General features: G+C 36.5%; 1 protein-coding gene across 1 annotated transcript in view; it reads left to right on the forward strand.

Moving 5' to 3' along the window:
• The window catches only part of SMG1 (SMG1 nonsense mediated mRNA decay associated PI3K related kinase), a 61,117-nt gene that overhangs the window by 25,205 nt on the left and 11,452 nt on the right, over positions 1 to 24,460 (forward strand). The window contains exons 12-47 of the mRNA XM_050317852.1: positions 471 to 572; positions 1,002 to 1,271; positions 1,818 to 1,948; positions 2,662 to 2,823; positions 3,301 to 3,419; positions 3,982 to 4,069; positions 4,149 to 4,250; positions 4,683 to 4,823; positions 5,122 to 5,321; positions 5,595 to 5,791; positions 6,420 to 6,587; positions 7,391 to 7,545; positions 8,632 to 8,777; positions 9,223 to 9,424; positions 11,139 to 11,248; positions 11,627 to 11,774; positions 12,152 to 12,311; positions 12,966 to 13,086; positions 13,754 to 14,002; positions 14,167 to 14,451; positions 15,359 to 15,503; positions 15,788 to 15,926; positions 16,240 to 16,470; positions 16,568 to 16,745; positions 17,313 to 17,474; positions 17,781 to 17,998; positions 18,190 to 18,344; positions 19,276 to 19,498; positions 20,445 to 20,691; positions 21,308 to 21,537; positions 21,696 to 21,944; positions 22,345 to 22,483; positions 22,571 to 22,680; positions 23,227 to 23,445; positions 23,874 to 24,064; positions 24,287 to 24,459. Of these exons, the coding sequence (XP_050173809.1) occupies positions 471 to 572; positions 1,002 to 1,271; positions 1,818 to 1,948; positions 2,662 to 2,823; positions 3,301 to 3,419; positions 3,982 to 4,069; positions 4,149 to 4,250; positions 4,683 to 4,823; positions 5,122 to 5,321; positions 5,595 to 5,791; positions 6,420 to 6,587; positions 7,391 to 7,545; positions 8,632 to 8,777; positions 9,223 to 9,424; positions 11,139 to 11,248; positions 11,627 to 11,774; positions 12,152 to 12,311; positions 12,966 to 13,086; positions 13,754 to 14,002; positions 14,167 to 14,451; positions 15,359 to 15,503; positions 15,788 to 15,926; positions 16,240 to 16,470; positions 16,568 to 16,745; positions 17,313 to 17,474; positions 17,781 to 17,998; positions 18,190 to 18,344; positions 19,276 to 19,498; positions 20,445 to 20,691; positions 21,308 to 21,537; positions 21,696 to 21,944; positions 22,345 to 22,483; positions 22,571 to 22,680; positions 23,227 to 23,445; positions 23,874 to 24,064; positions 24,287 to 24,459 (6,265 nt within the window). The remainder of the gene's footprint in view (positions 1 to 470; positions 573 to 1,001; positions 1,272 to 1,817; positions 1,949 to 2,661; positions 2,824 to 3,300; positions 3,420 to 3,981; positions 4,070 to 4,148; positions 4,251 to 4,682; positions 4,824 to 5,121; positions 5,322 to 5,594; positions 5,792 to 6,419; positions 6,588 to 7,390; positions 7,546 to 8,631; positions 8,778 to 9,222; positions 9,425 to 11,138; positions 11,249 to 11,626; positions 11,775 to 12,151; positions 12,312 to 12,965; positions 13,087 to 13,753; positions 14,003 to 14,166; positions 14,452 to 15,358; positions 15,504 to 15,787; positions 15,927 to 16,239; positions 16,471 to 16,567; positions 16,746 to 17,312; positions 17,475 to 17,780; positions 17,999 to 18,189; positions 18,345 to 19,275; positions 19,499 to 20,444; positions 20,692 to 21,307; positions 21,538 to 21,695; positions 21,945 to 22,344; positions 22,484 to 22,570; positions 22,681 to 23,226; positions 23,446 to 23,873; positions 24,065 to 24,286; position 24,460) is intronic.

The following is a 24,460-nucleotide window of genomic DNA, read 5'->3' on the forward strand; positions in this document are numbered from 1 at the left end:
AAGTGGCATTTAGTTTTAGCCTGAGTATTTGTGTTTTCTGGTGGGGTTTTTTTTGCTGTTGTTCTTGTTTTGGGTGGTTTTTCCCTTGTTTTTTTTCTTGTGTCTGGCTTGCCTGTTGGACAATGCAGTTCTCTGACCTTTGCAGTTGTTAACACCACCTGGTGAATTTCAGAATCGTAGTGCTTAATATATTCTGTTTATCTAATTATACCATGACTTGGAAAGTCAGACTTCTTCAAAAAAGCATTTAATGTGTAGGCCACAAACTCTTAAATATTACATCGATCTAAATTAATCACACACCTCTCAAGTGTGCTGTTAAAGCCTGAAAATAACTGAAAATTTCCTGCTGGGAAACTTTTTTTGGATATAGAGTATACAAACTAGAAAAACAGTATTTTAATGAATCTTTACCTGATTTTTTTTATTATGTTACCAAAGGTATTTATAATTTTGTTTTTTATTCCCAGATTGTTGAACAAATAAACACGAAACTACCATCATCATTTGTAGAGAAATTATTTATACCAGAGTCTAAACTACTTGTTCTTCGTTATCATAAAGAGAAAGAGGTAAGAGGAAGTGAATTCTACAGGTATATTACAACAGCCTTCATGAATTTCCTAGAATGTTAAGCTGTAAAACTTTGTTCATCTTAAAATATATTTTTTAATCTATATATCTATGAAACTTCTGAAAAGACAGATATAGCTAGTTCTTGGTTTTAGCTTTTAGATTTGATAAGGAATGGGTAAGTTTGCCATTGTTCCTGATACAGAAGTCCTTGGTTGACGTGGCTTTTTGATACTCAGTGTGTTAGGTGGATGATCAAGAAAGTAATTAATAGATGCTCTAAGTAAGTACTTAATTACAGAAAACTGAAAATAGGTGTGTGCACCAGACCAGGCTATTAAAGAAGAGTAATTTTAAATTCTTTATTGCTGATCAGTATATTTTATGATTTTACTCTAATCAATTATTACTGTAATTTTATTCCCAAGGTTGTTGCAGCAGCCCTTGCTGTATACCAAGCTGTATTGAGCCTGAAGAACATTCCTGTTTTGGAGACTGCTTACAGGTTGATTTTAGGAGAAATGACCTGTGCTCTAAATAGTCTTCTCCATAGTTTACACCTTCCTGAGGCCTGTTCTGAAATCCAGCATGACTCTTTCAAGAAGCTTATATCCAATGTGGATAATGCTAAGTTTGTTGTTATATTTGACCTCAGTGCTCTAAGTACTATTGGAAACGCTAAAAACTCATTAATTGGGGTGAGTAAAAACTCTACAGACAGTTGTGCAATAAGTGTAAAAAGTACTTTATTACTCAAAATACACTTTATTGTATTACATCAGTAGGGCACATACAAGTAATTAAAATGATCATATTTGTCTTCTAATTTGTTATAGAAAAACTTAAGGGAAACGTAATCGGTGGATTGTATCTCTAGTTGGTGAATAACAGAAAGCAGTTTCTAGAGAAGAGCATCTTACAAGGTTATTAATGGATTGATTCTAAGATTATCATAGTAATTGCTTTTGAAAATCAAGACAGATAAAAGCAGATAGTGTGTCCTTTGGTAGTATATCAGTCATGTGAAAATACTTTTTCCAGATCTTTCCAAATAAAAACATGAACTGCTTTTAATGGACTATTTAAAAAGGGAAAAGAAAATTGTTACAATTAAGGTCAGAAAATAATGGAGTTAAATTATTTCCCGTGGGAAAAAGCAAAACATAATTAATGGTATGGAAACTACACTTAAAAATAGCTCCTATTTATTATTTTTCTCTGCCTATGTTGCAATTGTTTTCTAGATGTGGGCCCTTTCACCGACTGTATTTGCACTCCTGAGTAAAAATCTGATGATTGTTCATGGTGACATAGCAGTTCACTTCCCTGCTGTCCAGTATGCAGTGCTCTATACATTGTATTCCCACTGTTCCAGGTATGAAGTTTAATAACTCATCAGTATTTTAAGAGCACTAGGATGGACTGATCTGAGAAGAATATGTTGTTGAAGGGATAAATTTAAATAAGCTTCAACTTCAATCAAACTATTGCCCAGACTTCCCTGATGGGTTTGTACTTTCATTAGTTGCAGGGAAGCTGTATCTCAACCAGGAAAGCATATCCTGGCTTAAAGTTGACCTTTTATTCAAAGGCAGATTAGAAATCCTGTGTTGGAATCAAGATAACTGAGGCAGGACTCTTCTGAAAGTAAATAGGGAAGGAATATTTATTTACGAAGGAATATTTACTTACGATTTTCCTTACTGAGAGATCCAGGATAGTTGATAAGACATAAACAACAGATGTAAACATGACCTTATTAATACAAAATGTTGTCAAAGTAAGGGAATATACTAGTTTAACTGTTATTCTGTACATGTCTTGGTTTTGATAATTTTTCACAAAGCATTGGATTCCAGACACTTGAAAACAGGTTACTGGGCTGCGTGGACTGATGTGAAATTGTGGCTTTGTTCTTTTGGGCTAGGGATCAAAATACTTGGATTTTGACATAGTGTGGCTACTGTGAGGGTGTACATTGAAATTCTGCAATTTTTTGGGGTGTTTCTCCTCCCTCCTGTAAACTTCAAGGAAGTATCCCTAATCTTGGGGTGGTTTTGTATTTTGTGCTTTTTCTTGCCTTTTCAGACATGACCATTTCATATCCAGTAGCCTCAGTTCTTCCTCTCCCTCTCTGTTTGATGGAGCAGTTATTAGTACTGTAACCACAGCAACAAAAAAACATTTCTCAATCATACTAAACCTTTTGGGGCTACTGCTTAAGAAGGATAACCTTACACAAGATACCAGGTAACTTAACTTTTTTTTATGAATCAGGAGGTAATTTTTCATTTCCCAGTAGAATGCCTTAATTTGGAAACCAGGAAAATGTTTATCTGTAAAACTTGGGGTAAATTTAACTAGTCAAATATTTAGGGTTTTTTAAACTTTAATAATTAAATACTCATGGGAAAAGTAACTTCTCGTTTTTATACTTGAAAGCTAGAAGAGTTTAAGCCATCCTAAGTTCTATCCTGTAAAAGCAGAGCTATCAAACTTTATTGAAAGAAAGGGTTTGCTCACTGAAAGTGTCCTTTTACAATAGTTGCCACCCTGTGTTACCACAAGGCTGTGAAAGCTGGGGACATGTTTCAAGTTGTGAAACATCTTGTTTAAAAAATGAGTTACGTTATAATACTGATCTGTAACATGAAATAGTTTGAAGTTATGTTGGAAGGTTCCTTTCTGTAACTGTGTAGAGTGAGTAATACTCTTGTTTTTTTGAAGGAAACTACTTACGACATGGGCTTTGGAAGTGGCTCTCCTGATGAAAAAATCAGAAACATATGCACCGTTATTTTCTCTCCCATCTTTTCATAAGTTTTGTAAAGGACTTTTAGCAAACAGTAAGATACTTCATATTTCTACTTACCTGTCTTTTACATTTCAAAAATTAAGTACATAGGTGGCCTTATCCTGCTGATAGCAGCAACTGTACTTGTTTCATTTACTTTGGGGATGCTCAGAGTTTGTTTTGTGCAAAAACTTACACTCTCTTGATGATTTTTTTCAAATGGATCCTGCCTATGATGTAGCATAGTACTAGCATGAGCAGTAATTTCCCAAGGCCAGGATTTACTAACTTTGCCTTAATGTATTTCAATGAGAAGAAAAAAAAAATCTATAATTGCCAGTGTGTGGAGATCAGAAGGATTTATCTGTCAGCAGTTAAAACAGGCCTGTAAGTTGTTACTAAAACTGGTAGCACAAGTGACTTTTTCTTACTAAACACCTACTTGTTATAGTAAAATCAGTAAATGAAATGAAAACTATTGCTTAAAGCCTGTATCTCCTTTTACTGGCTGTGCTGTAAAAATGTCATTAGATGCTGTGCCACAACCAGAGTAATGCAGGAGTTATCTAATTCCAGCAAAAATAACTTTTTTTTCTTTCAACTCCTTAATTCAGCACTTCTGGAAGATGTGAACATCTGTCTTCAAGCATGTAGTAGCCTCCATGCCCTGTCTTCCTCCCTTCCAGATGACCTTTTACAAAGGTACTTGCACAGAAATCTGTATGCTATTTGAATTATGCTGTCAGTGGAGATCTTACCACCTTCCTTTTTGCTGTTGCAGATGTGTTGATGTGTGTCGTGTTCAACTCGTACATAGCGGTGCTCGTGTAAGACAAGCTTTTGGGAAACTTCTGAAGTCAATTCCTTTAGATGTTGTGTTGAGGTAAGTTTTGAACTTCAATATAAAGAATGATTTAGTTTCTTTCTTCAGTGACATTTACCTGAAAAATAATGCCAGTGCAGTATCATCATATTCTCTCAATTTAAAATCAAAAAGTGTGAAGTGTCTTGCTATCTTTTACCTTTTTAGAGGTTTAAGAACAGAAAATAGTAGCAAAGTAATTAATTAGCAAATTTGATAAGCTGTGTATCACTTCTTGAAGCAAATGTGAATACTTGTAAGGTCCATGTTCAGCAATACTAGGTCCTGCAATTTAACTTGGAGACCTGAACTCTGAAGGCACCTTGCCTTCACAGCCAAGTATATTCTTATTTCCAGTCATTGCATAATGTGTGTCTGTGTAACTCTTTTGCACAACTTTGTTGGTTTATTCAAGTACATTATAGCATGGGTTGTTTCCCTCTCTTCCTGCAGTAACCGTACCCACACAGAAATACAAGAAATTTCATTGGCTATAAGAAGTCATATGAGCAAATCTCCGAGTAATACATTCCACCCACAGGATTTCTCTGATGTCATCAGTTTTATTTTGTATGGAAACCTCCACCGAACTGGGTAAGAACTTCTTGTAGAACTGAAATCCATGAATGTTGAATTTATAGCAAACAATTCTGAGTTATGTTTACTTTAGAATTTGTAATTATCTTTACAAATTACATTGCTTTACTTTCAGTCTTTTTTTGGGTGTTTATAAATACCTTAAGTACACACCTTTTGGACATATTTGCCTGTGTACATTGTTGATTGGAAATAATTTTGTGAGAGGTTTGAGAGCAATCAAGGAGCTGAAATGTGTGCGGTATAAACTTGTTACCACATGAACTTGTGTTAATGTAGTGATGTTTTCTTTCAGGAAGGATAATTGGTTAGAAAGGTTGTTCTATAGCTGTCAAAGACTAGATAAGAGAGATCAACCAACCATTCCTCGGAACCTGTTGAAGACTGATGCTGTGCTCTGGCAATGGGCTGTTTGGGAAGCAGCTCAGTTCACTGTTCTTTCAAAGTTACGAACTCCTCTGGGTAGAGCCCAAGATACATTTCAAACAATTGAAGGTAAAGTGAAACCCCAGTTTATTTTAATGGGATTTTTATAAGGTTGTGAAGCTAAGGTCTTCATGTTCAAGGCAAGAAGCATAATGGCTTTATTTTTCAGTGATTACAGATTTTAAAGATATTGTATAATTACTGTTAGTTTTGATAGATTAGATTAATTTAGATAGATACTGTTTTGACAGATTTTGAGAACTAGCATTTCTATCCTTTACGTGTTTAAATACAATACTGTCTGGTAACTTTTTTCCCCCCACATTTTGATAAAATGTGTAGGTATTATTAGGAACCTGGCAGCCCATACGTTAAACCCTGATCAAGATGTCAACCAGTGGACTACTGCAGACAATGATGAAGGACACAGCAGCAACCAGCTTAGGCTTGTTCTCCTTCTGCAGTATTTGGAGAACTTAGAAAAGTTGATGTACAATGCATATGAAGGATGTGCCAATGCCCTGACCTCCCCACCCAAGGTATGTCTGTTTACAGTGCTGGTGTGTTACTTGGGACTTTCTGCTGAGTGAACAGTGTTTTCAGGGTTGTTCAGTTCTTAACTGTGAAATGTCAGAACTTCTCAAACAAAGTTTGAGACTCTTAAAAAAGTCTGGCTTTGACTTGGGCTTATTCCTGGAGAACATGTTAAATCAGGCTTTATTTCTGTAGTACCTCTGATTTGTAGCAGTCTCCTATTTGTAGATTGTCAACAGTTCTGTTATGAAGTAACACAGTTATTTGAGGCTTTAAATTGCTTTCTGAGAGATGCAGTAATTATTTATAAGCAACATACCCCTTTGTGTAGTTTTAACTGTAAAATATTCTTCCTGTTGAAATAAGCTGTTTAATTACCAGACTTTGACATGACAGTAATACATAATTTATAATCAGTTCATCTAAAGACTTTTAGCTGGCCAGTTGGATGCTACATGTGATTCCAGACCATCTGCATTAATAAAATTAAAGATGCAGAATTTTACCCGTTTCTTCATCTCTCAGTTGGAGAAAGGAAACCTTCCTGCCTTTGATTATTATAAAGTACTTATTGTAACTATTTTGGTTTGTAGAGAAGAATGGTGTTGTGGAACTTTTCTTCTGTCTTTAAAGGTTATCAGGACGTTCTTCTATACTAATCGTCAGACGTGCCAGGATTGGCTGACGCGGATCAGACTTTCCATCATGAGAGTTGGATTGCTGGCTGGCCAGCCTGCTGTGACAGTCAGGCATGGATTTGATTTACTCACAGAAATGAAAACTAATAATAGTATCTCTCAGGTACTCTCTTTTCAAACTCTGTAGATTCTGCAAAAATATTCCCGTTGTATCGTAAAAGAACTAAACTATGGCAACCAGTTGTTATTAAACCAAGTGGTACGTAAAGGAATGTGTTATTTAACATTTTTAACTCTTAATTTTGTATTGACAGACTTCTGGGGTTGTAGGTTGGATACAGTAGGTTGGCTGAATATTAGGATGTACTGTACATGTGTGGTCAAATACTACACAGCAATGAGTGCTACTGTTAATTCACAGATTGAATGGAACCCTTTAAGTAGAAGGTCCTGGTTAAACCTTGTGAAAGTGTTGCTGCACTAGTATGAGGCCTTCCCAAGCTTATGGTAGTGTAATGGCTTTGCTGATCTGTGGATATGAGGAGGAAGGGGATTTATCATGAGGGTATCCTTCCTCTGTGAGTAACTAGCAGGCTAAGTGCAGGGGTGGGATAAATGGGTAAAGTGGTTAAAGCCTTCTGGAAAAGGATGAATAGTTTCTTCAGTATGTGACTTGATTTACCTAAATATTATCTTGATAGATACTTGTTTCCTTCGTGCTCCTTTATCAATTCTCATATAGGTGTAAACCATCACATAGTGATTGCTAACTGTTGACATTCAGGCTGTGGTTTCACATACATACTGTCACCTTAGCTCCCCTGCTTTTCCAAAAGCAGTGCAGTGGATGGATATGAGGAGCACTTGTAGATACTTGTAATGAAATACTGCTTCACCATTTTCAAGTATAGCTCTTGTTTTATATGGGTCTTGTTAAATAACGCCTTTGGTTTGCTTTGCTTTTAGGGAAATGAATTGGAAGTGACAATTATGATGCTGGTAGAAGCATTGTGTGAGCTTCACTGTCCTGAAGCTATTCAGGGTATTGCTGTCTGGTCTTCTGCTGTAGTTGGGAAGAGTCTGTCCTGGATCAATTCTGTAGCTCAACAAGCAGAAGGGCGGTAAGTTTTCTTAAATAACTGGATGCTGCAAACTGGGACGTTTTCTCCTTCTTATGGGTAGTTCTATTTCTGAGTCTTTTAAATTGTGAGATGAGTCAAGACTGCTGATCTAATTTCCATGTCAATTAAAGTCATTGTATCTTTTCAGAGATACCTAATGCATCCAGCACTTTCAGGCATTTTAACTGTTAGTTTTAAATAAATTACCAGGATTTGAATGTAAATTGTGTTCCTAAATTATTTTCTTAGTTTTTTCGTACACAGCAATGCTGTTTTCATATTGTATTTAATTTTCTATTGCAAAATAGTATTAATTTAAATATTTTCTTGTGAAAGTTCTGACCCATGTGTTATCTGGACACCTGCCTCAGTTTGCCAAGAGAGGGACATGCTTTGCAGTTTTAGTTCAGCTTTGAAAAAGTGGCTTCTACTTCTATTGCAGTAGAATCTTTGGATACAGATACAAATAAGTGGGTCATTGTTCCAGATAGGGTGTACCTTCATTTTGGTGTTTTTGTCTCCTTAAAGGAATGCATCATTTCTTCTGTATGAAACGAAAAAGGGACACCTGACATCTGCCTTCTATGTGAAAATCCCCAAACAAACCCAAAGATTTTAGATTTATAATTATCTTTTTCCTTTTTTTTGTAAGATTTCTTAAAATCATGTGCCGTTTTGTAATAGGTGGGAAGTTTCTCAGAAATGTCAAGTTAAGGGTGTGAATTGTTGCCCTAGAACCAGTTCTACAATCCTGTAGTAAATAATATGTATTTAGTCAGTAATCAATCCTACTCATTCAGGTAAAGAGAGTGATAGTGAAATATAAAATAAATTTATTTTCTTCTGTCTGTACTTGGCTTGAAGTTGACTTTAAAACTTTAATGGACAAGCTTTTATCTTAACGCTATAATGGGAAAATTCAACCAGTAAACTTGTATCCTATATTAATCCCTTTCTTTTGGTGAAGGTGACATATGAACGTTTTGAGTATTGGGGTAAAGAAATGCTTAAAATATAGTCTATTTACAAAAAAAAAACCCTAACCTGGTTCTTTAAAATGCCGACTAAAATATTAAACTGTTTAAGGTTTGAAAAAGCAACTGCGGAATACCAGGAGCACCTGTGCTCCATGACGGGAGTGGATTGCTGTATCACAGGCTTTGACAAGACTGTTCTGAAGTTGGCCAATTCAAACAGTGTGAATAATGCCAGCCCAAAGCATTCCTTGAATGGTCAGTGTTTATTTTTTTGCTTTTTAAGAGGAATTCAGTGTTGTAAATGTAGGTACATAAAATGAGAATGTTTGGTGATACAACCATGGTAATACACTGGTTACTCAGAAGTTTGTAACTAAGATTTGGTTACAGTATTCTGTTTCATCTTTGAGAAAGAATCTTCTTTGTTCTTAATTTAGTTGTTCTGTTTTTTCTGTTTTGATGTTTCTGTACAAATCTGGACTAAAATTTTCCAAACCTACCTTTTGAAAAGGTTCTCTTTTTTTCTTAGAAAAAGTGTCAGTGGAAGAATACTGTAGACATTGTGTAACTATTTGATTTTTTTTAAAAAGTTAAGTGTTTTTCTTCACCAAAGACATAGACATTATGGTTGAGTAATAGAATTGCTGTTTTAAAATTTAAATTTAAGTGTGTCTATAGGTAATTTTTTTTCATTTCACAGGAGAAACTAGAAAAACTGTCCTGACTAAGCCAAGTGACTCTTCACCTGAAGTTATAAACTACTTGGGCAACAAGGCATGTGAATGTTACATTTCCATTGCGGACTGGGCTGCTGTTCAGGAGTGGCAAAATATGGTCCACGAGTTGAAGAAAAGCAATAGTAATACCTCAATCAATCTGAAAGCAGATTTTAACTACATAAAGTAAGGATATAATCAATTTATTCAACAGTACCTTGGAGTTCATTAATTTAGAGCTGAAATACGAAAGTGTACAAGGATTTTAGAAAATTTCAGTTTCTAAATTAGAGGCATGCAAATAAGAAAGCTGTGTTCTGGGGAGGGTGGAAACTTGGCTGTGATATTTACAGATGAGTGAAGAGGTAGTACCATTCTAAATAGTTACTATGCCTTTCTGGCTGCTGAGGCTTCTTAGTATTCAAGAAAAACATCTTTCACTGAAGGAAAAATATACCAAATTTATTCTGCTTCTCTTAGCAGAAGATGCATCCTTTTGGACAACTTAAATAATAGCAGCAAGTAAAATGTCTTTCAGTGGTACAGTTCTTAAATATTTTAATTCATTAATTTAATGTACAAAATATAGGAAGGAAGCGGTCTTGGCTGCTTAATTTTTGTTGTTTAGTTTCTTTTTTTAGTGAAATTTAGAACTGTAGCTTGTACATTTGTTTCCTGACCCTTGATATTTGTCTGGTTCATGAAAAAATTGGACATTAAATAGTCCCTCAGGGTTTAAGGGTCCTTCTTTGACAACTTGATTACTTTCCATCCCTGTACTATTGTGGTAAACATTGCAAAATCCTTTTGGCTGAAATCTCTTGACTTGGAAATAAAAGCATAGAAGAAAGTAGTGAAATAAAATCTTGCAGTTCTGAAAAGGTGCTTCTGTCAGAGAAAGGGGTGATCCTTTTCCTTATTGCAGTTGTGCATTCAATTCATTAGGAGGGTGAGTGCTTGTCATGGATGTGAAAATGTGTCATTTCTGAGTATTTGTGTTTTTCTAAACTAAACCCACTGTACTTGTGGTACCATTGCAGAGGTCTTGTCACTTTGACTGGTTTCAGTTTCATTCAGATAATTACTGGAAGTAAGATACTATCTAATGAGAAAAATCCTGTAGAGAACTCCTGAGGATGAACAGGACTTTGACTCTTCTGACCCTGAACAGGCTAAGAGACCCTGTAGTAATGAGGATCAAAATAATTTAGCAGAAAGGAGAGACTTCACATGCTGAATTTTTGTTTCTTTTCTAGTCTAGATCCTTGGGCAATTCCTCCTTCATTGGATAGTAACAAAAATATTGAACACTGGAATATTCTGTATTCTGAGACATCAAACCTCTCAACTTTTCAATACTATTTTTTGTGTAGTTCTGTAAAATCTATAATACCCAAATTATTTTCTAATGTAGAACAATGGAGGGGGATATGAAATTTGCTGCTTCAGGCTGTTAAGCAATGTAAAACCATAAGCAATATGAATTTGTTTATGACCTGCAAATACTCCAGTATTTCTGCTTTCTTGGTTTCATGCAAACTGAGGAGTTGAAACTGTGGCTTCATGAAATTCTGCCATGAAACTTTTTTGTGCATAGATGGGAGAAAAAGTTTTGGGTTTACTTTGACTTCCAGACTCTGGTAGAAGAGGATTACATGGTAATAGGAAAAGCTTCACAGCTGGAGAGCTGTTCTTTCCTTTCACTTCAGTACTGAATTTATCCATTTGGTATAGTACTAGTGTCTTTTATTGATCTATTTTAAAATTGGGATTTTTTTGCTTAGAATTCATTTGAAGTGCTCTAGGATTGAAGTAAGTCTTGATCTTTGCTGTATAATATACTTAGCAACTGGAGTAAAGTAAAAAATGTGAAAATAAAATTGTAAACATTGAATTTCAGATCTTTGAGCAGCTTTGAGTCTGGACAGCTTACTGAATGCATTGAGCAACTAGAATTATTACCAGGAGAAAATATCAACCTGCTTGCAGGCGGATCCAAAGAAAAAATAGGTATAAATGCATAAATTAACATTACGTCAAATACAAAAGTAAATATTTCTTCATTTATCTGTTTCTGTAAATGACAGGCTGAAACTTCTGAATGCAGTTTGCTGTGTTCAGTACACTGACCATAACCTTTATGAATCAAGCTTCAACGTGATTGGCAGTGGTCATCCTAAATGTTGGTGCAAGTGTGTTTTCTGGAGTTAATGTGACTGTTTAGAAGTAATCTGTCATGAATTTCTAATATGAATATATATATATAATATATATTTTTAAAAGGATTTTTTTCCAAACTTCCTTACTGTCAAAAATGTATTCTCAGACAGTTGAACTTGATAAAATTTGGCAGTTCTAGTTGGTTTCAATTGTTTAATCTCCATGTAGACATGAAGAAGCTCCTTCCTAATACGCTAAGTCCTGATCCAAGGGAACTTCAAAAAGCAGTTGAAGTACAGCTTCTGAGAAGTTCAGTGTGTCTGGCAACAGCTGTGAACCACATAGACCAGGAGCAAAAGTGGCAGTCAATATCTGAGTAAGTTGAAATGTGCTATGAATGAATGTAATACACTGTGAAAACCTGTTCTAGCTTGTTAAACATAACTTTGTGTAAAGCTTCAGCATCTGTAGTAGTTTGCTGCCAGTTCTAGTTATTGTGAGTTTTAAGCTTACTGAGGAAAAATAAGATGATGTTTAACTTGGATTTTATGTAGTTTATCAAGTCTCTTTAGCTGATAAAGTAATTCTTCTTGTCAGTTTATTACTAAAGTATTGTAACCTGTGTGTAAGAGTGCAAGATTTTCTTATCTTTTTAAAGATCTTGAATTTGGTTTTTCTTCAGTAATTTTGATATCACTATTTCCTCTTAAAGTCTAGTTAACAAAAATGACTGTTCTGATCCTTTTATTTCAGAAATCTTATCAAGTACTTAAAGCAAACATCCCGTATTGCTATTGGACCTTTGAGACTTTCTACACTCACTGTGTCTCAGTCTTTACCAGTGTTGAGCACTCTCCAGTTGTATTGTTCTTCTGCTTTGGAAAACACTGTATGCAACAGGCTGACATCAGAGGTATGTCTGTGTCTTTAAAAGCTAAACTGGGGTAATGTCTTTCTCCATGTCATGTTGTGGGGTGTTGAATATAAAACACACCTTAATTGTTCTGACAGTTGTTAATCATACTGTAAAAAGACCTCATTTAGTTGACTAGTGTGCCTTGACCCAGGTTTTGAAGTTTACATCTCAGTTGGATTTTTCTGTAGTTATAAATATGACAACTCTTTCAATTACAGTATTTTTGAAGTTTTATTGGTGGTTGCCTTTTAGAGAATTGTTGGAATTTCTTCTTTAGATAGATACATTGATAGATACTTATTCCTGCAACATGTGTAATTTACTTTAAAAGCAACTTGAAAATATTCTACCAAAAAAATCACTTCAACAGTTAAAACATCAGACTCCACCCAGTATGAAGGATCTAGTTCTAATTACTAATCACATTGTTCAGAAAAGAATTCAACTTGATTTTGAGCAAATTCTTAGTGTTGTCCTCTCAAAATCAAGCATAAGGCATATTTAGGTTTTATTAGTTAATGACAAATGTGACTACTAATACAAATAAAAATGTTTCCTCTGCACTAAAATGGTCTTTGCTTTTAATAAGTGAAAATACATTGTAGTAAAGTTGTCTCTTGTGACAACTATGAAACTTCTGTGCCTCTTCAGGACTGTCTTGTACCTCTTTTCAATGATGCTTTGAGGTCATGCAAACAGCACGATGTGAGGCCATGGATGCATGCACTGAGGTACACAGTGTACCAGAATCAACTGATGGAAAAACTTAAAGGTATGTAAGCTCTCGTTCTGGTGTTACGAAAAATAAATGTAGAATTTGCACTTGAATTGTCTGCTGAAAGCAGCAGCTATGTCTTTTTCTATTTTAGGTGGATTACTTTATAAAAACCAGGTTTTCTCCTCTGTGTGTCTTGCTTTACAGCTCATTGTCTCAATTACTGCTGTGATATATAGACAGTGTTGTAAAAAAAGTATTCTGAAGTGTTTAGCAGTTCTGTACTCTCCTAATAACACCTTAACTTGCTCATCTCTTCGCACTTCAGATGCTTTCACTTCTGAACACTTCAGCAATATGAATAATGGGTCTTTAAAAACAGTCACGAAAGCCATTTAAATGTGCAGTGTAATAAGAGGTAATAGGAGAAAAGTTCTATCAGGGGACAAGTAGGTTTATTAGCTAAGAAGAATGGTTATAGTGGAAAGAAATCTCTTTTGCCCAGCAGATAATCTATGGATATATTTTTTGTTTCAGAGGGGGTGTGTGAATATTCTAGGCATAAGTTAAATCATCTCAATTTCTGAAGGAGATGTCAAAAAATAAGAGAGCTGAGAAACTTTTTACTGATGGCCCTGTGCACAATACATTGGGCAGAAATTATCTGTCTGTATCAGATAATAGTTTAATGATTTTATTGACAATGTCTTGCTTTCTTCTTCAGAACCAACAGTCCCAATTAAGAGCCATCTGATGGAACTGGGCTTAACAGCAGCAAAATTTGCTCGGAAGCGAGGAAATATCGCCCTGGCCACACGGCTGCTGGCCCAGTGCAGTGAGGTTCAGCTGGGAAAAACCACCACTGCTCAGGACTTAGTCCAGCACTTCAAGAAGTTGTCTGCACCGGGTCAGTTAGATGAAAAATGGGGTCCTGAACTCGATATTGAGAAAACAAAGTTGTTATACACAGCAGGTGAGTGTTTGCTAATTGTGTTCTTACTTGTAATTTTTAACTTCAAAAGAGAATTTTCTTTCTAAGAATACATTGCTGCAAGGTGTATCTGAATACACTGAATGTCAGAAGTGTTTTGAATAATGTTAACACAGTACTGAAGATTTGCTTTTCGTGATATGCAGGTCAGTCAACACACGCCATGGAAATGCTGAGTTCTTGTGCCATATCTTTCTGCAAATCTGCCAAAGCCGAATATGCAGTTGCTAAATCTATTCTCACACTGGCTAAATGGATTCAAGCAGAATGGAAAGAGATTTCAGGACAGTTGAAACAAGTGTATAGAGCTCGACAGCAGCAGAATCACACTGGTCTGTCTACCTTGTCTAAAAACATATATAATTTGATTGATCTCCCAGCTGTTAATACACTCGAAGAAGAATATCCTAGGATTGAAAGTGAATCTACAGGTAGATTTCTCCTCCTTATTCTTTTTTAAATTAGTTACTGATGATTCCACTGAAGGATAGCACCAATTATATTCATAAGGACTAAGTGCTCCATCACTCATATTTGTTTTCCTTATACAGATATAAACAATGTGTCTTTTCTGCAATAGGTAATTATATGCAATTAAAAAACCCAAACACCTTAATATTTCTGTCATAGTTCTGTAACGTTTTTCTTATTGAGATGATGATGACCTGAAGAAGAAACTGGTATGCATTTATTTTGGAGAGGATATCAATTTTTGTCCCATGTGTGTTTGCTTTCAGCTTGTTTATTTGCTAAAGTTTGAATGAGATCTTTCAGATGAAGCATGGATAGTATTTGTTTTGAAGGCTCTGATAAGTGTGAAAAGGACCTTGGTTTTCTTGTGATCTTTAATCTGTGCTTAATCTGAGCACTTCTGCTGTTGCTGCAAATGTACTTTGACTCCCAGTTTTCAGCAGACTTTATTCTTAAATGCTAAGATAAATTCTGTCTTTCTTTAGGCATGGATTTCATAAATAACTTATACATATATATACAAATAAGCACAACCACACTGCGCTGGGTACTTCATAGAATTCTGCTCTCTGAAGCATTGTGGTCTTTTGGAGATCATGAGTTCCTTGCCTCAGTTCCATCTTTCTGCAAAAGAGGAAGCAATTGTAGAGTATAAGCACTGATGGTTAACAAATGAAAACTGCTTTGTTTTGCAGCAGTGTCAGAACGGAAAAATAATTTCACTGTGTAAGATTTTACACCCTGGGATACTAAGTGTGCTGAAAAAATATTACATGCTTATAATGTATTGGTGTTATTTTCTGTGTTAAGGAAATTAGAAGTGGGTTTTACACCAGAACTTACATTGGTCTATTTCTGCTATCACAGTAAACATTGGAGTTGGAGAACCAGACTTCATCTTGGGCCAGCTGTATCACTTGTCCTCAGTACAGGCACCTGAAGTAGCCAAGTCTTGGGCAGCCCTGGCTAGCTGGGCTTACAGATGGGGCCGGAAAGTAGTTGATAATGCCAGGTAAATTCATCCTAATGTGTTTGAATTTATGCAGCACAATTAGTTTTCTTGAGATAAACCCTAGATTTGTATTTATGATTACTGTTGTTTGTGGCCTGAAGTCGTATTTGAGCAGATAAATGAATATTCTCTTGATTGCTTGCCCTCTGTAAAAAGTAGCTAGTTTAATTCTGAGATACAGATGATTTCTTCCTTCAAGGAATTCTATATATACAGTCTTAATGGTTTCAGTATCTCTACAAATAGCCATGTAACGGGAATCAATAATTCATTAACTGTTGCAGCCAGGGAGAAGGTGTTCGTCTGCTGCCCCGGGAAAAATCTGAGGTTCAGAACTTGCTTCCAGACAACATTGCAGAGGAAGATAAAGAGAAAATCTATGGGATTCTTGGGCAGGCAGTGTGTCGTCCAGCTGGGATTCAAGTGAGTGTAAATTTGCTTGCTTAAAAAATGTTCAGCTTCAGTGTAAATCTTATTTTTCTTATTTTTTGTGATTCATGTGAACTCTTATTTTTGTGATTCATGTGAACTCTTCTAAGTGTCCTAAAATTCAGGCAGCACAAGAAACTATCTGTTAGGTAAGTGGTAACACATCTGTTGTATGAACTATGGTAATGTGATCAAGTAATGCAGTTGCATGAGTTGCATAGACAAAAAACTGGATTAGGAACTAACATTGCTTGTAGAAATTGATGGATGACTTAATCAAATCTGTTTTCTCTTTATTTGCATTTAGGATGAAGATATGACTCTACAAATCACTGAAAATGAGGACAATGAAGAAGATGATATGGTGGATGTGATATGGCGTCAGTTATTAACAAGTTGTCCCTGGCTTTCAGATCTAGATGAAAATGCGACAGAAGGATTAATTAAAGTGTGGAGGAAAGTTGTAGACAGAATCTTCAGTCTCTATAAGCTCTCCTGCAGTGCATATTTTACTTTCCTCAAACTCAATGCTGGTCAGGTTAGTGTTCATGCAAATAAGGAAATCCAGTTACAAACTTTTCTAAATGATGGTATGAGCTATATACTTAACTTAGAGAGTAATTCTTTGTTTCAAGGTTCCACTTGATGAAGAAGATCCCAGACTGCACTTAAGAAACACCTCTGAGCAAAGCACTGATGATGTTATTGTAATGGCAACCCTAAGACTGTTACGATTGCTTGTGAAACATGCTGGGGAACTTAGACAATACCTAGAGCATGGGCTAGAAACTACACCTACTGCTCCTTGGAGAGGTAAGTAGATGGTATCTAGTTGTTAAAATTAATTTTGATGCATTTTCTCTAAATGCAGAAAGCTGATTTTGATAAAATTTTTATTTAAGCATCATAGAAAGAGAGCCTGTCTTTTACTAAATAATGTAATTAAAGATATTCAGGTCTGCCATACATTCTGGTCTTAGAGTAATTAAGTAGCACAGATTCTGATCCCCTCTTTTCCCCACCTGAAGACATGGGAAGGAGAAAGGAGATGTAGTTTATGAACTATTACATTATATTACCACCTTAAACAAATGGGGTGGGTTTTTACTAACTACAGTTAAAAAGATGTGTGACTAAAACCAGATGTCTCAAAAGCAGTTGTTTGTTACTACACTGCTGGTTCTGGTTGTTCAGGAACTTTCCCTTCAAAAGGTTATGGACTTAGTGTGGAAGGCAGCAGAAGAGGAAGCCAACTATTGTAAAATTGCACTTTCTTTTGGACTTCATTTTATCTCACAGTTCCAAAAAAAGGCATGCTTTTAAAACTAAAATAAAATTCTGCCTCATTTGTCAGCACACTTTCCTTTCCTCCCTGTGCAGGTATTATACCCCAGCTTTTCTCCCGCCTGAATCACCCAGAAGTGTATGTTCGTCAGAGTATTTGCAACTTACTGTGTCGAGTGGCTCAAGATTCTCCTCATCTCATACTCTATCCTGCAATAGTGGGAACCATTTCGCTTAGCAGTGAATCCCAGACTTCGGGTATGGAGATAAAATAAGCCTTCAAATAAACTTGAGCTAATACGTTTTTATTTACAGGATAAAATGATACTGAGGGTTTTTTTCCTCAGTAACTCTGCTACTTTGTATCTTAAGAATGTTTTTATTATGGGACCTCACTGATACCTTTCATCCAGTTTACCATTGTGACAAATAAGACTTTCAATTTTGCATATTTTTGTATACTTTACCAGTACTTCTCATGTAATATGGGGACCTGATGCTAAGTGAAGTATGGAGTGATATATCTTTGTTTAGCTAATACTTTAACACCTGTCTTTAATATAGGGAACAAGCTGCCTTCTGCCATCCCTACTTTGCTTGGTAATATTCAAGGAGAAGAACTGTTGGGTGGTGAATGTGATGGAGGGAGCACCCCAGCTTCCCAAGAAAGTAGTAAAGACGATACAAAAGCTGGATTAAATGAAGATCAAGCAATGATGCAAGATTGCTACAGCAAAATTGTGGAGAAGCTCTCTGCTGCAAATCCAACAATGGTATTGCAGGTGAATAATCCAAATGAACACTGCTTGGGTACCTGAACCACAAAATATGGAATTTGTATATCTTGGGGGTTGGACTACTGAAAGTCTGCTGTTTCTTTGGTTTAGGCTGTCATCATTTTTCACCTTGTTCATCTACAAAAATGAGTGTGATTACTAGCTCTTGTAAAAGAAGTGAATCTTGTTTTATGCAGGTTCAGATGCTGGTGGCTGAGCTGCGCAGAGTTACAGTTCTTTGGGATGAACTTTGGTTGGGGGTTTTACTGCAGCAGCACATGTATGTCCTCAGACGGATTCAACAACTGGAAGATGAAGTCAAGAGGGTCCAAAACAACAACACTCTCCGGAAGTATGTCTTTTTCAGTAATTCAAATGACAACATAACCACTGTTTGTTCTTGGGAAGCATACAGTCAAACCAACCAGCAGTAGTATTGCTGCTGAGTTCATACTATCCCAGCTGCTGCTTTGTAAGCCTGCAGCCTTATTTCAAAACATTCTGATGATACAGCTTGTACTCTAAATCAAATGAGAAACAGCAACACTCTGCCTGTAAATCCATGTTGGGATTTCTTTAGTAATAATATGCATTAGGTTTAACACATTAAGTTGGGGATTATGAGATCCTATAGTTCTTGATTTCCAGGTCAGATGAAATGAGGGTTAGATGAAATTTAGAGGTTACTTTAAATACGGATGTTTGGAGTAAACAGAATGTTTTAATCTGCATTTAGTTTTCAGTGTTGAGCAAGTCTTTTTTTCTCCCTTATCTGGCTTCTCCTGTGAATGGAGTAGTGGAAGAGGAGATCCATTCGCTGGGCACCTGGCTAATGTTAAGAATGCCTCTTGAATCCTTTTGTCAGGACTAACATGGAGTGGGAGAACAGAATGATCTGAATCTTTCTTCCTCTTCTTTATACTGGGGTACATCCTCAAGAAGTAGTAGTAAAGAGCTCTTTTCTTAAAGGCAATCAGTTGTTTAGAGTGGTTTCTGCTTAGAGCTTCTCATCAGAGTTTCCAATGATGAAAAACTCAGTTCAAATGTTTCATTAAAAAAAAAAGGCAAAAACCAAAAAGTGTTATTCAGAGGAGCACTGCATTCAATGTAGAATGAAATACTCTTCCTTTTAATATCATCCTTGAAGATCTCATTTTAGAGATGTAACGATTTTTGTGAATCCTTCAATGTCTCATTTATTGTTTTATTGTAATACTCTGATGATGAGGTAACTTGGTTTTATGGCATTAACAACAAATTTTGGTGTGGTTTTTGTATACCAGAGAGGAGAAAATCGCAATCATGCGTGAGAAGCACACAGCTCTAATGAAGCCCATCGTGTTTGCTCTGGAACACGTGCGGAGCATCACTGCAGCTCCTGCAGAAACTCCTCATGAGAAGTGGTTTCAGGATAACTATGGAGATGCAATTGAAAATGCACTGGAGAAACTTAAAAATCCTTTGAATCCTGCTAAACCTGGAAGCAGCTGGCTCCCATTTAAAGAGGTATTATATGCACAGATGAAGAGCACAACGTAGAGACTTTCTGCTCTTGCTGCACCTTTTGCTTGACCCTCTCCTTCTCTTGTTCTCTTGCCATATCAGAATTGCAGCCTGAAACTTTGTCTTCTCAGTGCAGGCACCGTGGACACTAAAGCACAGTAATTTTTGCTTTTAGCAAGTCCTGTTGACTGTCTGTTATTGCATTTCTATCCAGTGAAATGACGTTGTTTTTCAAATCTTTCATCTTCTGCTGTCTGAGATGTTGTTAGTTTTGGGAGCAGAGGGCTTTATTTTTTTAAAAATACCATTTTTATGAAAGTGTACCATTTGAGTTTAGTGGATTTAAATTTTAACAAGTTAATTCTCTCATTATCTAAACATATTCCTCAGGCTACGCAACAACTTTCAAATGATCAGTCCTTCCTGGGGTGCTTTGTCAGTTATGTCATCTTATCTTAGTGTTTTGTGGGTGTGAAGAGAAACAAAATATTCACTCAGCTATTCAGAACCAGCCTGGTGGTTTTTAAAAGTCTTGCTAGACAGAACCAAGGTTTTACACACATATACTGTACTTTTCCCTGTACTTCCCCTTCTGCTTTGCAGAACAACCAACATGCAGATACATAAACAGGAAGTTGCTGAATGCTGCTGTCTTTAACCACAGCTCAAATATTTACAATGCAGAAGCAAACCTCTGGAGGAACATGATTTGTTATGACTTTGGTGCTTATCACTGCACAGGGTGTATTTGCTGTATAAAGGATGTTTCTTAGTTTTTGTCATCTTCATCCTAAACTGTATTTGGATGGATAGGGTGGAAGGGAATGTAAGAAAAAATCTCTGTGCTTTCTGGAAATGACCACCATTAAGTCTGGTTTGGTGGTGTTTTTGTTTTTTAATACTATTAAGGTGAACCTCTACTTAAAAGAATAAAATTTCTTTGGAATAGGTCATGCTGAGTTTGCAGCAAAGAGCACAGAAACGGGCCAGTTACCTCTTACGCCTTGAAGAAATCAGTCCTTGGTTGGCTGCCATGATGAACACTGAAATTGCACTTCCTGGAGAAGTATCTACCAGGGACACAGTCACAATTCACAGTGTGGGCAGCACCATCACAATCCTGCCTACCAAAACCAAACCTAAAAAGCTCCTTTTCCTGGGTTCAGATGGGAAGAACTATCCCTACCTGTTCAAAGGTAAGTAATTGCATTTTTCTCATACAAGGCACTGTCTCTTGTTATAAATTAGACTGTCTTAAAGGCAGGAAGATTGCATGGTGCAACTTTTGTTTTATCTGCCTGAATGATACTGAGAAAGAGGAGTTGGAAGCATTTGCTCTCTCTCTCTTCTCTACTTCCTACTTCACCAAATATTTTCAAGGAATTTTGCCTTGTGAAACTGTAAGTCTGGGGTGTTTCAAATCCGCTCTTTATAAGGTTTTCGGCAGAAGCAGTGTCCTGCTTGCATGTTGATTGGGTTAGCTGGATGCAATTTTTCCAAAGCTTAAGGTAGCACCTAAAAGAGAACTTGAGAGACTTCTTGCCTTCCCTGAAAGGGAAAGGCCTATTGTTATGTTAATAACTGTTGTGTGTACCTCTCACAGAGTGGGCTGGCATAAACTGGTGATTCTAGTAGGTAAATGCCATGTAAATATTTAGATTTAGGCTGAACAACTCATGCTTAATCTGCATAATTTATAAAGATATTCATAGTCAGAAATAAAGTAGCTTTAAAAATACTAAATTTTGGACTCTGGGTGACGATTTTTTTTTTTCCTCTCTAGAAACTAAATTTTAAACAAATTTGTTGCAGGCTTGGAAGACTTGCATCTAGATGAAAGAATCATGCAGTTCTTGTCAATTGTGAACACCATGTTTGCTACCATCAACCGCCAAGAGACACCACGGTTCCATGCAAGGCACTACTCTGTGACACCTCTGGGAACAAGGTCAGGCTTGATCCAGTGGGTGGATGGAGCTACACCTTTGTTTGGTCTCTACAAGCGCTGGCAACAGCGAGAAGCTGCTTTACAAGCACAAAAGGTAAGTACTGTGTTTTTATAATGAGGACAAGTCGGAAGAGGAAGATCTATTTTGATTGGTTTGCAGTTAGGCCAAAACAATGTGTTTTGATTTCGTAGAGCATATTTTTGTGTGGTAATGAGTTGCAATACATAAACTACTCTTTTTACCTCTTCTAGGCTCAGGACTCTTACCAGAGTCCTCAGAATCCTGGAATAGTGCCTAGACCCAGTGAACTTTACTACAGTAAAATTGGACCTGCTTTGAAGGCAGTCGGGCTTAGTCTTGACGTGTCACGTCGTGACTGGCCCTTGAATGTCATGAGGGCTGTTCTGGAAGAACTGATGGAAGCAACTCCCCCAAATCTCCTTGCTAAGGAGCTCTGGTCATCATGTACCACACCAGATGAATGGTGGAGAGTTACACAGGTGAGTTATGACAACTATATTTTACCTTTGAGAGGCTGTGGTTTTAATGGGATGAGGGGCAACAAATGACCGAGATGTGTGCAAGCAGTGATACTTGTGAGTTTGGAGAGCTAGCACTGCTGATGTTGGATGTGACAGGAAATGTTGGCAATTGTACCATCTGGAATTAAAAAGTGGGTATAGACCTGATTAACTCTACATTATTATAGTAGAATTATCAGCCTAAGACATGAAAACTCTTGTAAGATATCATCAAAGAACAAATAGAAAACTGCTTGGAATAAGTTGGGTTTGATTAGTCTTACACTTACACTTAAAATACTGTTTTAAGATGGTAGTCAGTCCAATGTGTTGGCAGAGGAGTCCCACAAATAATTTTTTCCTGAAACTCTCTTTAAAGTCGTATGCAAGATCCACTGCAGTTATGTCCATGGTTGGCTACATCATTGGTCTTGGAGACAGACATCTGGATAATGTTCTTATAGATATGACTACAGGAGAAGTTGTCCACATAGATTATAATGTTTGCTTTGAAAAAGGTAATTTAAAAAATGCTCTATGTTATTCAAATAAAAGGTTTCCCTTCTTGCTAATTAAAAGAAACAACTTAAATTTTTATCTTAAAGGGAAGAGCCTTAGGGTACCGGAGAAGGTTCCGTTCCGGATGACACACAATATTGAAACAGCACTTGGAGTTACAGGAGTAGAAGGGGTTTTCAGGCTTTCTTGTGAACAGGTAGGTTAGGAAACTTGAAAACTAAGGACTATCACTTGCCAAATACTCTCTTAAAACTTTTCTATTAAACATTCTTCTGCTGGTTTATAAATCCTTCACTTTTCCTGCTGTGATTTTTGTTGGACTTATTTTAGGTATATCCTATGATAGGTATTTTAAGAAACACGAGTGTCAGATACTTGCATGTCACACATTTGAGTGGTACTGTTATGATTATTTAGGGGGAAAGGGGCACTTCTAGTTCTTGATATAAAATGTTATGCTTTTCTGAATCTTTTCTTTGTGATGTTTTGCTTACCCTCTTTCTTTGGGACTCATCCTTGATAACTAGATATATTTTTAAAAAGGAAAATGCTCTGAACAAGGCAAAGTTTTCTTCCTTAAGTGTCTGTGGCCAGTGTACAGAGTTTGCATGAAGGGTTAGAATGCAATCTTGATTGCAATCTCTAGTGGTTAAGGATATGTGCAGTATTTTGCACCTAAATTTCCGCTATTCTACGAGGATAATTGCAGAATCAGAATGAGTCTGTTTAAAATGTGATGCAGGTCCTTCATATCATGCGCCGTGGGAGAGAGACTTTGCTCACATTGCTCGAAGCTTTTGTTTATGATCCACTGGTGGACTGGACAGCTGGAGGTGAAGCAGGATTTGCTGGAGCTGTCTATGGTGGGGGTGGCCAGCAGGCTGAAAACAAACAGAGCAAAAGGGAGATGGAAAGAGATATTACCCGCAGTCTCTTTTCTTCGAGAGTGGCAGAGATAAAGGTGAGTTTACAACAGTAGTTTTCTATTTTAAAACCAAAGTAGGCCTGTGCTTTAATTTCATTTATTTGCATTTGGGGGATGGTGGAAGATATGGTAACTTTTTAGAAACAGTTTACAAATTTTATTGAGCTAAATTGAGTTTGTATTAAGGGAAGTGCTTATATTAAACCTTTAAGTATTTAATTTTCAGTTTCTGCATGCTTACTTCTGAAACATTTTGATGTTTTGGCTGCGTCTGGGCTAGGGGAATAAAAATAGAGGTTTAGAGAGCAATCTAAATAAAGAATGTCTGTGAAGATTTAGCATTGTACCACTGGAAGCAGTCCTAGATGAACAGCATCAAGGAAGGATTAAGTTCTGCCATATCTTACTTTCTCTTACCTGCTTGAGTTAAGTGCAGTTCTGTAACATCTGTGTCTTGTTTACAGGTTAACTGGTTTAAGAATAGAGATGAAATGCTTGCTGTGCTGCCAAAACTGGACAGTAGCTTAGAAGAGTATCTGAACCTGCAAGAGCAGTTGACCGATGTAGAAAAGTTGCAAGGAAAACTACTGGAAGAGATAGAATTTCTGGAAGGTGCAGAAGGGGTGGATCATCCCTCCCACACGCTTCAGCACAGGTACAGAGGAGCCAGGAATTCTGTCAGGAGTCTCACAGTTCAATTAATTATATTGTGGGGAAACAGTTATTAATATAACATTACTTTTATGTAACTGGTGAGAATATATTCATTTTTTGGTCAGCACAGTGGTTGTATTGTTTGATACGGTTATGTTTTCTATAGCATTAAGTATTTTTTTCTTGTAGTACTTACTTGAATCTGTGGCTTCAATAATTTCAGGTATTCTGAGCACACACAGTTGCAGTCTCAACAAAGAGCTGTCCAGGAAGCAATCCAAGTGAAGCTGAATGAGTTTGAGCAGTGGATAACACATTACCAAACTGCTTTCAGTAACTTAGAGGCAACACAACTTGCAAGTCTTCTTCAAGAAATTAGCACACAAATGGATCTAGG

Source organism: Myiozetetes cayanensis, unplaced genomic scaffold, assembly GCF_022539395.1.
Source record: "Myiozetetes cayanensis isolate MyiCay16 unplaced genomic scaffold, myiCay2020 scf20-37, whole genome shotgun sequence".
NCBI classification, from domain to species: Eukaryota; Metazoa; Chordata; class Aves; order Passeriformes; family Tyrannidae; genus Myiozetetes; species Myiozetetes cayanensis.